This window comes from Leptinotarsa decemlineata, unplaced genomic scaffold, assembly GCF_025532065.1.
Source record: "Leptinotarsa decemlineata unplaced genomic scaffold, Ldec_3_MD MMD2_tig00001393_RagTag_RagTag, whole genome shotgun sequence".
In the NCBI taxonomy this organism is placed as follows: Eukaryota; Metazoa; Arthropoda; class Insecta; order Coleoptera; family Chrysomelidae; genus Leptinotarsa; species Leptinotarsa decemlineata.
In genome coordinates, this window is record NW_027412562.1 from 1,264,997 (window position 1) to 1,278,521 (window position 13,525).

Consider the following 13,525-nt stretch of genomic DNA (forward strand, 5'->3'; position numbering starts at 1 on the left):
AGTTGAAGTGGAGTCTAGTAAACACAGTGAAAGTAAACTATCAAGAAAGTATACAACCAATAATATAGAAACACTGAAGTCATATCTGCGAAAAGAAGATTGGTCCTGTGTATATACAAGAAATGATGCTAAAGAAAAATTCAGTAACTTTGAAATCTCATTTATGTTTTATTATAACATCAGCTTTCCACTCACTGAAGCAAAATTTGAATCAAAGAGAGCATCAAAATGGATAAGCCCTGAGGGTACAACCTCAAAAGATATTTTAATGCCTGCATATGATATACAAAGGCAAAATCCATCTGAACAACATAAAAACATCTATAAAACTTGTAAACGACAATATCAGAAGTCACTATTGGAGGCTAAAAAAGCACATTAACACAGTATATTAAGTAAAACAGATAATTACAGCAAAACTGTGTGGCAAATCATTAACTCCGAAACAGGTCGAAAAAACTAAATCTTAAATGAACCAGAAAAACTAACAGATAACCAGATGAATGACATCTTCATCAATAACATAAACACAACTCTACTGCACTACCCCAAATCTGATGTTGACTCTATTGCTTTTATGGATAAAAAATAAACACAAAGGTGAGAATAATCATAACTAAGTTAAAAAATATAAAAACGGAAGATATAAACTGTGTGAATGATTTAGTCATGGAAAGTGCCATCGAATGTATAACTCAACCCTAAACAGATATTATCAATACCTGTCTAAGTGAAGGCTACTTCCCTCAGCAATTAAAAATTGGTAGAATCCTGCCAATTCATAAAAAAGGTGTTACATCTGAACCAAAAAATTTTCGACAGATAGCAATACTGCCAACTTTTTCAAAGATTATCGAACACATAATTTACGAACAACTAGTAAAATACCTTGATATAAATAATCTTCTGAGTCTTCATCAATTTGGATTTCGGAAAGGAAAATCGACTTCTGATGCAATAAACTTTCTCACAAATAGTATAAAAGACGCCTTTGACAACCAAGAAAAATATGTGAGCGTTTTTACAGATCTTACTTCAGCATTCGATTCGGTAAATCATTCGATTTTATTGGCCAAATTAGATTTCTACGGAGTGAGAGGTGTCTGCCTGGACATGATGAAGTCATACCTTAACGAAAGATATCAAATTGTTGATCTAGGAAATACCAAAAGTGAAAAAAGAAAAATTTTAAGAGGTGCCACAAGGATCAATATTGGGGTCACTTCTGTTTCTAATAGAAACTATATTGTATGCAGATGATGCAACCTTGGGCAAAAAAATATATAAAATAGATGATCCTTGTATGATCCATACCGACATATTAGAGAAAGCTCGGTTATGGTTCACACCAAATGATTTGATTCTCGATGAACAAAAAACAGAAACTCTAATTTTTGCTTAAATCGAGATAACAAAAATTCTACCAAAATTTTGGGGGTACAAATAGATTCCAACCTGAAATGAATAGATCACCTAAATAACATGTGAGTTTTCGTCGTGGCTTAGCGAAAACACTTTTTAAAAAGGAGTTGAAAAACTTAGAAATTGGAGAATGACAAATTACTTTATTCAGTGTTGTACAAAGGATAAGTAAAGAGTGACGAGAGGCGTCATTACAAACAGTTTTATACAAATGCTTATCAAAATAGGGCTGATACAGCATCCGTCCGGGAAGTCGCTGTGGTGGGCGTTTCTAGAGGACATTGAGGTCACACGAGTTCCATAACTTGTGTAATAAACTTAGTAAGACGGTTTTTGCTATCAGAAGAATTGAAAAAATAGTAAATCAAAGTGCGGCACTTGCAACATATCATTTTCTTTTTCATTCAGCCCTTAGGTATGGTATAATCAATTGGAATAATGCATCAAAGGTACATCTCAATAAAATATTTGTCATTCAAAAATCTGCAGTAGGAAGCATAATATCTGCCAATTATGATGAAAAATGTCGATCACTATTTGAAAAACTTAAAATAATGACCCTATATTCAGTTATTGTCTATGACAATCTGCTTCTTGTTTAACAAAACTTGTTGAAAGAAGTTGCTCACAAAGATATACACCAACATGATACAAGAAATAAATCAAACCTTGTTCCTACAGCTAATGGGTTGAAAAGAACAGATAATATAGGAATTAAGCTATACAATGCCTTATCTACCGAATTTCGTAACTTGCCATTTAGAAGATTCAAAAACTTATTGAAGAAAATATTAACCAAACATCCTTTGAATGAAATTGATCACTTTTTCGAAGTTATCTAAGAAGAAAGAGACACTTTTGTGGTTACCTCCCGAACTTTTACTGAATATATATAATACGTTAGCTATGTGATTTATAATTTGTAAAAGCTCATGGCTTTACATCTTAGTCAAGTCTTATAAGATTGGAATTTTGTAAATCTAATTTATCAACAAGCATTTTTTTAAAATTATATTGACAAACCTTACCCTCTCAAACCTATTTTAGAAATTGTATTGACGTGTCTAAAAACTGTGTGTTTCTTGAGACTAATAAAAATTATTATTATTATTATTATTATAAACATCGCGGATCAAATCGATCTAGTTTACCCACTGGTTTGGAAATCAGCGTATATATCCACATTGTCACAAGTAAACAAAATTCAGGTACTCAACTAAGCAAAGTACCTCTATTATTAGTTAAAGTGTTGTTACATAAAGGGCTAATGTAATCAAACATTTTTAGTTTAATGTATAAGTTTGAAAATGTCCTTATAGGATGAAACTGCAGTAACGTTAGTTACAAATAAAAGTGGTTAAAAACATAGAAAGTTTTTATTCTAATTTTTTTATGATTTTCCACCAGCTACATCCATCAATTTATTGATGACTCTCAATTTCATTGTCGAAAAATTTTGAATTTTTTTTGAAAAATTCCGGTAGATATTGACGAACTGAAAAAATAAGGTAGGATATCTTTCATTGTAAGCCTGTTTTTTGATAAACATATTCCAAGTTAATCACATATCGAACAGAGTGTAAGGTCATCTCTTCAATTCTCATTTACCATTCACTCTACTGTTCAGAAATAATGTATTACCAGCATTGAAAATAGGTCAATATTTATTCAGATGGAAACCGAATCCATTACACTGATATTCACGAATTTAGTTCTTCCTACCTTTCGTATCCAAGAACATTTCTATTTATCAACCTTTCACAATCAATCATCTCAACACGGAAAAATTGAATTGCGATTTTATCTAGTTTTATTTATCTCGAATCAACCAACAGAGCGCAAATAAAATGCCGTTTTTATCTTTCCATCGATTGGGCCGAAGCAAAAGCGTTCTTCTACAACAAAAGCGAATACGAAACAATGGAAATATCTGTGAGCGCATTCGATTTCAACGAATTCGATGCAAATGTTATTCGGTGAATTAATAAGAATTTTGAAATGATGGTATTGGAGGAGTAAACGAAGATGTATGTTTTCTATTTTACGCATTACTGGAAATCCCCAATATTCAAGATATGTACTCTTCACGGACGAGGCAAACTTCTCCCGAAATGCTATCACAAACTTCCGTAACAACCATGTTTGGGCTCTCTAAAATCCGCACGCAGTTGGTGAAAGGCATTATCATTATCAATTTTCTGTAAATGTATGGGCGGCAATAATTGATAATTACTTGATAGATCCTTTCTTTCTTCCACTCCGACTGAATGGCGCAACTTACAGACACTTTTTAGAAAATGAATTGCCGGGACTACTTCAGAATGTAGCATTAGAAATTCGTATCCGCAAGTGGTTTATGCATCCAAATCGATGGATCGGTAGGGGTGTAGAAAAACCTAACCAGGCGTGGGCACCAAGGTCCCCAGATCTAAACCCGATAGACTTTTAATTTTGGGGACATTTGAAGTCATTAGTTTATAAGACTCCAGTAGTGAACGAAAAAGATCTAAGAAAATGAATAGTAGACGCCTGTGAAACAATAAGAAACACACCAATAATTTTTGAGCGGATACGAGATTCAATGACTAGACGACTGACTGCCTGTATCTTCGCTGAAGGTGGACACTTCCAACAATTTATTTGAATACAATTTAGTTTCGTTTATTTTAGGTTATTCTAAATATTTAAAATTTCCTGAAATAAAATGTTGACAATTCTTGCAAATTTCATTAAAACAAATACTGATTATGCACCCTTGATACAAAATTTACTATTTTGCTTAAGGATGTCATAAAGGAACGTACCCAACAGTAATGACCTCTTCAAACGGGTGAAACGTCAAATTCATTTCCAAAGCATTCTTGTGAAAAAAGCAAAATATTCGTAATAAATTCAACATGCATCGATTATCAAATAATCGACTTGAAGTTTTCAAGTCCAAATATTTAGAAAACGATTGCTTGTAGCGAGTAGTAACAAGGGTAGCTTATTTACGTAGATATGATAGAAGAATCAATTTTTTTACTGAAAAATGTGCTAGAAGTACGCCCAAAAAGTTATGAATCTTTAAAAAAGAAAAAGACGTGTAGGTGGAGCCCCCTACGAGTGAGAGCAATAAGAATATCAGGTTCGAATTCGACACCTCAAAAACCTCATATTACCAAGCTTCGTTCAATTAAGTTCAGTATTTCAAAAGTTATTTGAAAAAGAAAATGAAAATAAAACTTCAACATCCTGTATCTTGGAAACGAAGCGTTTCCGGACATTTATTCATTTGGACAATTCATATTAGAATATTGTGAGGAATCACCTCCTGAAGTTTGTCAAAGTACTTTTGAATCACCCTGTATACAAAGTATTTTGTACAACTGTCCTGTTTTCATAATGAAATAGATGAATTCAATATTTCTATAATTTTGATATCTCTTGTCAATTGCTGTGAAGTGGCCGTGTCAGCTGATGCATTGTTTAGCCCTATCAGGCTAGCATGGCGAATCCAGCAAAATTGCAAAAAAAAACATCAATTTGTAGCTAAATAGTTGCTAATTAATTGCCAAAACAACGATTCTGTCGTTCGTGCCGATCCCTAGAAATCGCAAATAATGCTATCGTGATATAGAGGTAGCAAGGTAACTCAATAAATTATATACTTTTCCTTTGATCTTTACAGAATATTCAGTTACAATTCATTTGCAAAACCTTAGATAGAGCGAAAAATTTTAGATTTGTTTAAAAATTTTTTATGATCTTGCTATCTTGAAACTGGTGTTTCTGGAATCGAAGATGTTCTAAATTTGTTGCTCACCAAGAGTGAACTCAAATACACCCTTGAGTATCAGCAACAAAATAGTTGAAACCGATCGGCCGATTTTCAATATTTTTTTTTATTTCCCACGTACTTGCTATCTTGAAACTGATTTTCCTTAATATAAAAACTGTTTCAAATTTGTTGCTCACCAAAGTATACTCAAATATACCTTGAGTATCAGCAACAAAATAGTTGAATCCGATCGGCCGATTTTTTTTTCTTTTAATTTTCCACGTTCTTGTTATTTCGAAACTTACAGATGTTGTGAGTTCTACATCGTGGTTATCCACGATGCCACATGAAACTGATTCCTCCGAACCCATGACTTTCACTTCAACACACTGTTTTCTATATGTTAGGAAGTTTCTGAATAAATCCAACACTACTCCTCTCATACCAAAATGTTTCAATATATCTAGAAGAAGCTCGTGATTAACCGTGCCGACAGCTTTTGTCAGCTTTTGAAATCACCCAAACAACTTTTCTTGCTATCAACAGCATTATATATCATACAAGTAAGCTATGCAATGGCGTCTTGGGTGCTCTTGCTTTTACGAAAACCATGTTGTGTTTCCGCAATAATGCTATTTCGGTCCAAATACTTCACGAATCTATATTTCATGATTTTTTTCAAATAATTTGGCAAAAGATGAAGTTAAGAATATTCGATCTTCATATAAAATTAGTTATTTCGAAAGAATTTTCTCTTTCGTGTAGTTCAATGTTTTTATCTAAATATATCTGTTCAAAATCTGTTTTTCCTTCAATCAGCTGTCGCCCCCATACGAACAACAACTCTCAGAAGTTGAGACACTTGAGCGAGCTAAGGACAAACGAGATCTTACTTCTTAACGTGTGATTCCTAACACGGTTGCAGAATCATCCCCGCTTCAACGAGATAAATTCTCTCAAGAAAAATATCTGGTCGAGGCGGGAATCGAACCCACGATCTTCCGATCGTGAGTCGGGCGCACTACCACCGCGGCCAATTCCAATGAAAGTAGTGATTTTGAAAGGACCTGTGATATAACCGATACAAGTATGTATACATGATTTTATCGTTTTATTTATTATTTATTGAATATACCGACCGTTTTTAGTGACCGTTTTTAGTGTGTGTAGTGGTTCATTTATTTTCTAAAATTAATTTTGCAACGGCTGTCACCAGATGCAGATTTCTCCACATTGAATTTTGAACATCAAGGCAGGTCGGAACAAGCTGTAGGGTTCGTGCCGATCGCACGAAGGCCGGTCTTTTTTTGAAACCTAACTACACCGTGTACCTTTTTGAGATGGTTTTCCTTCCAAGTTCCACTCCGGAACGAGGCAGGAGACTAATACTTAAGACTAAAGGCCAACTATTCAGAAATAGTGCGGGACTTAAAAACACCAAGATGCTTCATATCAGGCTTGTATTACATAACAAATAAAAAAGAATAAATGGGTATGCTTATAGACCATAACAAATCACCATGTGAAAATATAACATGAGAGTAAAACAAAACCAATAAGCAAAAATGTTCGAAAGGTAAGATCTGAATCTAACAAGAAAGCACGTCTAATATAGCTGATTATCAAAGAAACCGAGAACCTAAATCACCTTATTCGAACTTGGCGGACATTCTGAAGCGAATATTCGAACTTTCTTGGCTGCCGTACTATTTTTTAGGTTTAAACCCGTGTGTACCAATTGCTATGACTCTTTGATATTTACACATATGAAAGGGGTGTGGTGTAATTCAGTGCCCTTTCTAATATTGTACCCAAGATGTAGTAACAACAATAAGATACTTATTACAAAATTGAAATGACATCCTCTCTCTCTAAACCGACATGGGGTTATTGAAAAATTCAAATCATCTCTAGATACAATACTGGGTTCTGGTTTACCTCTCAGGTACGGTATCCATGTGAAATACAAATCCGTTCTAAGTGTCACCAAAACAAACAACAATTAACTCACTGATCGCAATTTACCATAATTCCACTATCGCTGACTTTTCAACTTATTTCGCAACTCCCCTATCGCAAAATCTGTTTTCGCAACCCTCTTCAGCAACTGACTTTCGCCACCGTTTCGCGACCTTCTTCTGCAACTGTACGATCGCCACTGTCATCCAATTAACTTTCGCAACTCTCTTTCGCCACGGACTCTCTTTTCGCAACTCCTCTATCGCAAAATCCCCTTTCGCAAAATCACTTTTCGCAACCCTCTTCCGCGACCGTTTCGCGACTCCCTTCGCAACTGTCCCAATTAACCGCCTAATTAGTATTCCCAAGTCCGAAAAACTTTCCCTAACATTCCTTTCTTTTACCGTTCCCTGATTGATATGATCTCTGTTTGATATTCCCGAATTTTTCCATAACCCTTGCTACTCAAGACGTTTATCTTCTTATCATCGAAGTCATTGGTCTGTTTTTATTTTAAATACATTTTCGAGCCCAGTTATTCAGATATGGCCGAACTTTCTATCCACAAAGCTGAAATGCAAACTCGTAGCTTGCATTTTCGCATTCCCAGTATTACAACTTATCAGCAGGATACGTTTGTTCAGTCTAGCCTGAACGAAACATAACATTACTGATGCCGCCAAAGTGCATCAATCATGAATTAAAATCAACGCTTACTTTATTGGAAAAATATCGATATCGAAAAACCAGGTAACCGACCCCGATCTTTATGAATGGCCGAGTGTGAATAGGTGTGAGCCACAATAAACCCTTATGGGTTGCGGTGGAGGGTCGAATAGACCCACTCACTTTAGACCTACCTACCTACCTACCTACCTACCTATTTCTTTGCAAGATCTTCGTGGACAGTTCATTCTGAAATCATTGGCTTTTTTCTGGTAGATATTCACAGTTATTCGTTGTATAAAGATAGATATGTGAAAGGAAAACCTTTCATATCCAAAAATTTTTAAACGTCTTTGATATTGTTAGTTTTGAAGTTTAGATTTATTTAAGCAAGCATCGGATGCCTTAGACAATTCAAAAAAGTGGGTTGCAATTTTTCTTGATTTGGCCAAGGCCTTTGATACAATTTCTCATGAAGCACTCTTAAATAAACTGAATTCATATGGAATACGAGGACCAGCAAATAATGTTTTTACAGATTATCTTTCTTGTAGAACCCAACGGGTCAAAATATGTAACAATGTTAGTGAACTGGCTAAAATCTCTAGTGACATACTTCAAGGTACCGTTTTAGGCCCAATACTATTTTTAGCATATATTAATAGTTTGAGTCACCTCATATCACATCATATCATATGCTGACGATACTGCAATTATCTGTACAGGTGATACATGGCAACAGTAGCAGAAGAGTGTTTGGGTAAAATACAAATTAGGTTAAGTAACAATCTTCTCAACCTTAATGTTGAAAAATCGAAATTTATTACTTTCACTCTTCTGAGCAACCACCAACCTGTCCAACAAAAAATTCATTTACATATGCCATGAAACCATTTGTGAATGTCCATATATTGAAAAAGTAACTAAGCTAAAGTATTCAGGAGTTGTAATGGACCAACATCTGAGATGGGATGAACATTTGCAATATATAGTAAAAGGACTTAGACATCTCAGCTATAAAATGGATGAACTCAGGGATATACTCACAAAAAAAAACTTAATTATTGTTCACAAATCTCTTGTTGAGTCAGTTATACGATATTGTATCACAGTGTGGGGTGGAATGTTTGAGAATGTGCTAAATATTGTACAGGTGCTCCAGAATACGGTTTAAAAAATAAACAGACAATTTGATACAGAAAAACTCTATTCTGGAACTAATCTGCTTGATATAAGAAGTTTGTATGCACACCAGTGTCTTATGTGGATATACTCAAACAATATCAATTATTCTAAAGCAAATACAAAGTACACCAGAAATGTACATAAATTATCCATTGATATACCCCTTTACAAAAAAAGTCATACCCAACTTTCAGTCTACTATTTCGCTCCAAAACTGTATAACATGCTTTCCTTTGAAATAAAGATGAATACCACATTTTTAAAGTATAAAAAAATACAAAAGAATTCATAATTGTAAATAATACCCGTATAAACAGTTTATTCAAACATACCCAATAACCCAGAAATATCACTCAGTACATTTCCTAATCTTCCAATGTGTCTTTCAGTGTATGTGTACCTATTTCCAATATTATGTAAACCTAGATGTATAGATAATTATAGGTACTTATTCTCATAAAATATACCAGCTTTCTCTGTCTATTCACTAATTCAACTGCAACATTTATTCAATCTTTTATTACTTTTGTGCCTGATATATTTTTAAAAGTACTTCCACGGGGAGACAGACGGAAGCACATTACGAGCCACCTGCGCTTAGGCTGCTTTTCTCAAACTCCTAATGGCCCTAACCATAATATTAATAAATTGTATATTAACAATAAATTGCATTGAATTGAATTGAATACTCTCCTCAAAATAACATGAACAACGCCCTGTATTTTTCATCAAGCTTCCACAGTCGAAATGAACACTACTTGTCATAAAATTCCACAATTCAAATAACATCAATTTCGGTGGGACTATTTGTTCAGTCTACACCACTGGCTAGTAACATAATTAATTTGTGTACTCACCTGCGGCTGGTGACAGTTTAGTGATGACACCCCATCTCTGCTTCCACTGAAACAACAACAGAGAAATTAGTTATAAGCTTATAACAAACTGTTGTTCGGTTAATGCCCACTTCATCATGGAAGGCTGAGAACGGAAATGAATTGCGTATATAAAATCGGAATTAGTCATTGCAATACGAATTGCAGAAGATAAAATTAGGAGCATTAGGAACATTCGTGTGGATTTGTAACTCGATGTGCCACATGTATTGCGTGTATTTTTGGAAAAGTAGGGTTAAAATGTGAAACATCGAGATTCGAAAAATTTAAAATTGGAAAAAAGTCGTGTTACAGTATAATTTCTCTTAGAGTGGTTGTCTGTCTGTTTCGCATATTCGATAAATTATATCAAGGTCATTGTTCTGCAAAGTTCGCAACTAGGTACCTTTCTCGTTGTCTCTTCAACTTTAAATATCGCTCCGCATCAATCACCGACAATTAGCTGCAAAATTAGATGAAATATTCTCATGAGTGGGACAAAGAAGTTCAACAATGATATTAAATATTTTGATTCGTGAACGGGAGCTTAGACCCTTTCCAACATTTCAAAATGTGAATCAGTAGTAAAAGATTTCAGGCAGGAGCACAGTGTGTTTATTCAGTGAATGTGAAAATACGAGTTCTGGATTATTTTTCATTACTACGATTGGGGATTGAATTGCCGTGTTCCATTTTTTTTAACAACTAGTGTTGTGAGCTTAGTTGTTATTACCTCTTTTAAAGGGGATACAAAGCTGAAATCAGACTCTAAGGCCACCCTTCATCAAAGACCTTTTTCGTTTTATGCCGTTGGATAACGTAATAAAGGAATTTCTGAAATTCGAAAGCCTGACAGTTCTACTACTTACTGGAAGTTAGGGGAGTGCAGTTTCAATTTCCCAGGTTGCAGCCAAAAGGGAGGAAAGCTAACGAATCGGATGAGTACCACCGTTATTTCTTTTATCATTGCCTTTTTCTTCTGACACTCAATTTCGTCACCAGCCAAATTATTTGTAATTATTTTCAAGCTAACTTGTTTAACTATATAAATAAATTAGACTTGTTTCAACCCCTATTATGTACTGTGCTAGGTATTAGTATACTAGAAAGTGAGTTTTGTAAAGTCACTCAATATAGACGTTCTCTCTCTCTCCAAAGAAAAGGTTGCATTAATTGAACTTCTTAGGAAATACGAACCACCCGTCTCCACTGAGCTAACCAGTGCTCTACCCTACCTCAAATACTGGCTTTCGGTAGAGCACTATAAAATTTTGATACGGTTTCACCCTTCAGAGTGACAACTGATAAAACTCTTACACAGTATATAAGGACTCCTTCTGAGCCAGGAAAAAGCCCGTAACAGTCGGATTATAACAACAGAGAGTCCACATTTCGAGCAAGGTGTTAAATTAGTACGGAAGCGCAGAAGAGCCACATATTTTCATTATTTATTTCTTTGAAATCACTAGTTTGAATCTCGAAATTTCGACTTTTATCTCGAAATTTAGACTTCAATCTCAAAATTTCGAATCTTTTATCACGAAATTTCGACTTTGAATTTGAGATATTTGCATAGAAATTGGAGGGGCAGTAATTTGATGCCTTACATAAATCACTAGTGTATATAATGAACTGGCGACTCGCCCCTGCTCCGCATGGACGCTACTTTCAACACCGTAGCTGACGCCCCAGTTGGAATATTTGAGAATCCTTTCTTATTACACATCCAAAACATGAAACGAACTCACATACAAAATTTCAGCCTACGAAAGCATAACGGTAAGGAAAAACAGTGATAAACAGGTGATTTTCATATGAAATCGCTCATTTCTATCCCCACGGGGCGTCCTAGTTGAAATATCAGAAAATCCTTTTTTTGGCCGCATTTTAGACCTAAAAAGCAACTAGCTTCCTAGGAGTGTAAAGTGACTTTCGCACTTATAAATATAGATAGGAGAGGGCCCAAAATGGACTCTTGAAGCATACTTCAATTCACTTTCAGACATTCAGAGCTATCTGTGACAACATTAACAGACATTAACATTCATTCATAGTTTTTTTTTTTCTTTTCAACAATTCTTTCTTTCCCAAACGCATCCTTTTAATCACTGAGGTGCATCCACTCAATATGCATATGCAAATCCGTTTTGTTTGGAATCCCAATTTCGACTTTAAAGTCGAAATTTCGAGTTTGAAATCGTAATTTCGAAATTACGAGATTAAAGTCGAAATTCCGAAATAAAAGTCGAAATTTCGAGTTCAAAGTCGAAATTTCGAATTTGAAGTCGTAATTTCGAAATAACGAGATTAAAATTGAAATTTCGAAATGAAAGTCAATATTTTGAGATTGAACTAGAAATTTCGAGATAAAAGTTGGAATTTCGAGATTCAAAGTCGTAATTTCCAAGAAACAAATAATAAAAATATGTGGCCTTGCTGTGCTTCCGTAAATTGGAAACTGATCAATTTTTTTTGGCATTTTTCGAAATTTCCAAAAACAACCAGATGTTTTGAGGATTTTAAAAAAAATGTCAAATTTGACAGGTTCAGGGTAGAATATGACAGAAGTAAGGAAGCTCTTTCTCAATAAATTTTCTAGCACAAATTAACTGCATGATAAAATTTTTATTAGATCTATTATAAAAAACAATTTCCGTATGTCGCGAACTTACTAAACTATTGGGGTACGCAGCTTGCAAAAGAATACTCTTAGAACATTTATTCCAATATTTCGACACTTTTTATTGTCATCATCAGGGAAACTACATGTGTAATAATGTGTATTCACATAATGTTTTAGTTTCGATAAAACTACTTCCATTGTTCACGAGGTTGTATGGAAATTGGGGAAAAATCATCAATTACTAATTACTTAGTAATTGATGTAAACTAATTACTTATTCAGATTAATTAGTAAGCGATCTGATAATCATTCTATCAATTTAAGAAAAGATACATTTACCATTCCATATCATGTTACCACCAAATTTGAGGGATGTTTTTCTTACTTTGGACCGAAGTATCTAAATAATTTATTTCCGTATATTCATTTGTCTATATATCAATTCAAAAAAACTTTGAAAATTCATTTCTTTGATGTTCAAAAATGATTGTAATCTTTTATATTATCTTCATAAGAGTTTTTTTTTATATTATTTTTGTGTCTATTGTAACTGTTACTTATAGTCTTACTGTATGCTTATTTTTTTTTTTCACTTAATTATAGGAGCGGTGGAAGATAGCCTCTGGCTAACCCTTTTCCTTTTCTGTATAAAACTTGTTTTTGCACAATAAACGTTATTATTATTATTATACGTACAACAAAAAATTTTGGTCAAGTTGACAATACAATTCCTGTAACAGATTGAAATTGAGTTACTATAAAAAAAATCCCGAAACGTTCAGTCATTATTTAAAATGAGTTATCAATTTTGAAATTTAATAGGACGCAGGAACGGAATAACGAGGATAATCGAATATTGAACTTGATAGACGCTTGTTTTTTACATCAACGTTTACACTACTGTTAAATTTTGACTTTGATGCGTGTATTAAGTACTTTTCTTGGTATTCACATTTTGTCTTCAATCGAGGACCGCCTGCCCGGTACTGACGATGCCCAATAGACTGAAATAGCTGTCTACCGGTGGATCTTAGA

At 34.1% G+C, this 13,525-nt stretch overlaps 1 protein-coding gene across 1 annotated transcript in view; it reads right to left on the bottom strand.

Annotated features, from left to right (window-relative positions):
• Positions 1-13,525, bottom strand: part of LOC141482555 (uncharacterized) — a 167,825-nt gene that overhangs the window by 17,673 nt on the left and 136,627 nt on the right. Inside the window, exon 3 of the mRNA XM_074176047.1 lies at positions 9,850-9,895. Coding sequence (XP_074032148.1) covers positions 9,850-9,895 — 46 coding nt within the window. The remainder of the gene's footprint in view (positions 1-9,849; positions 9,896-13,525) is intronic.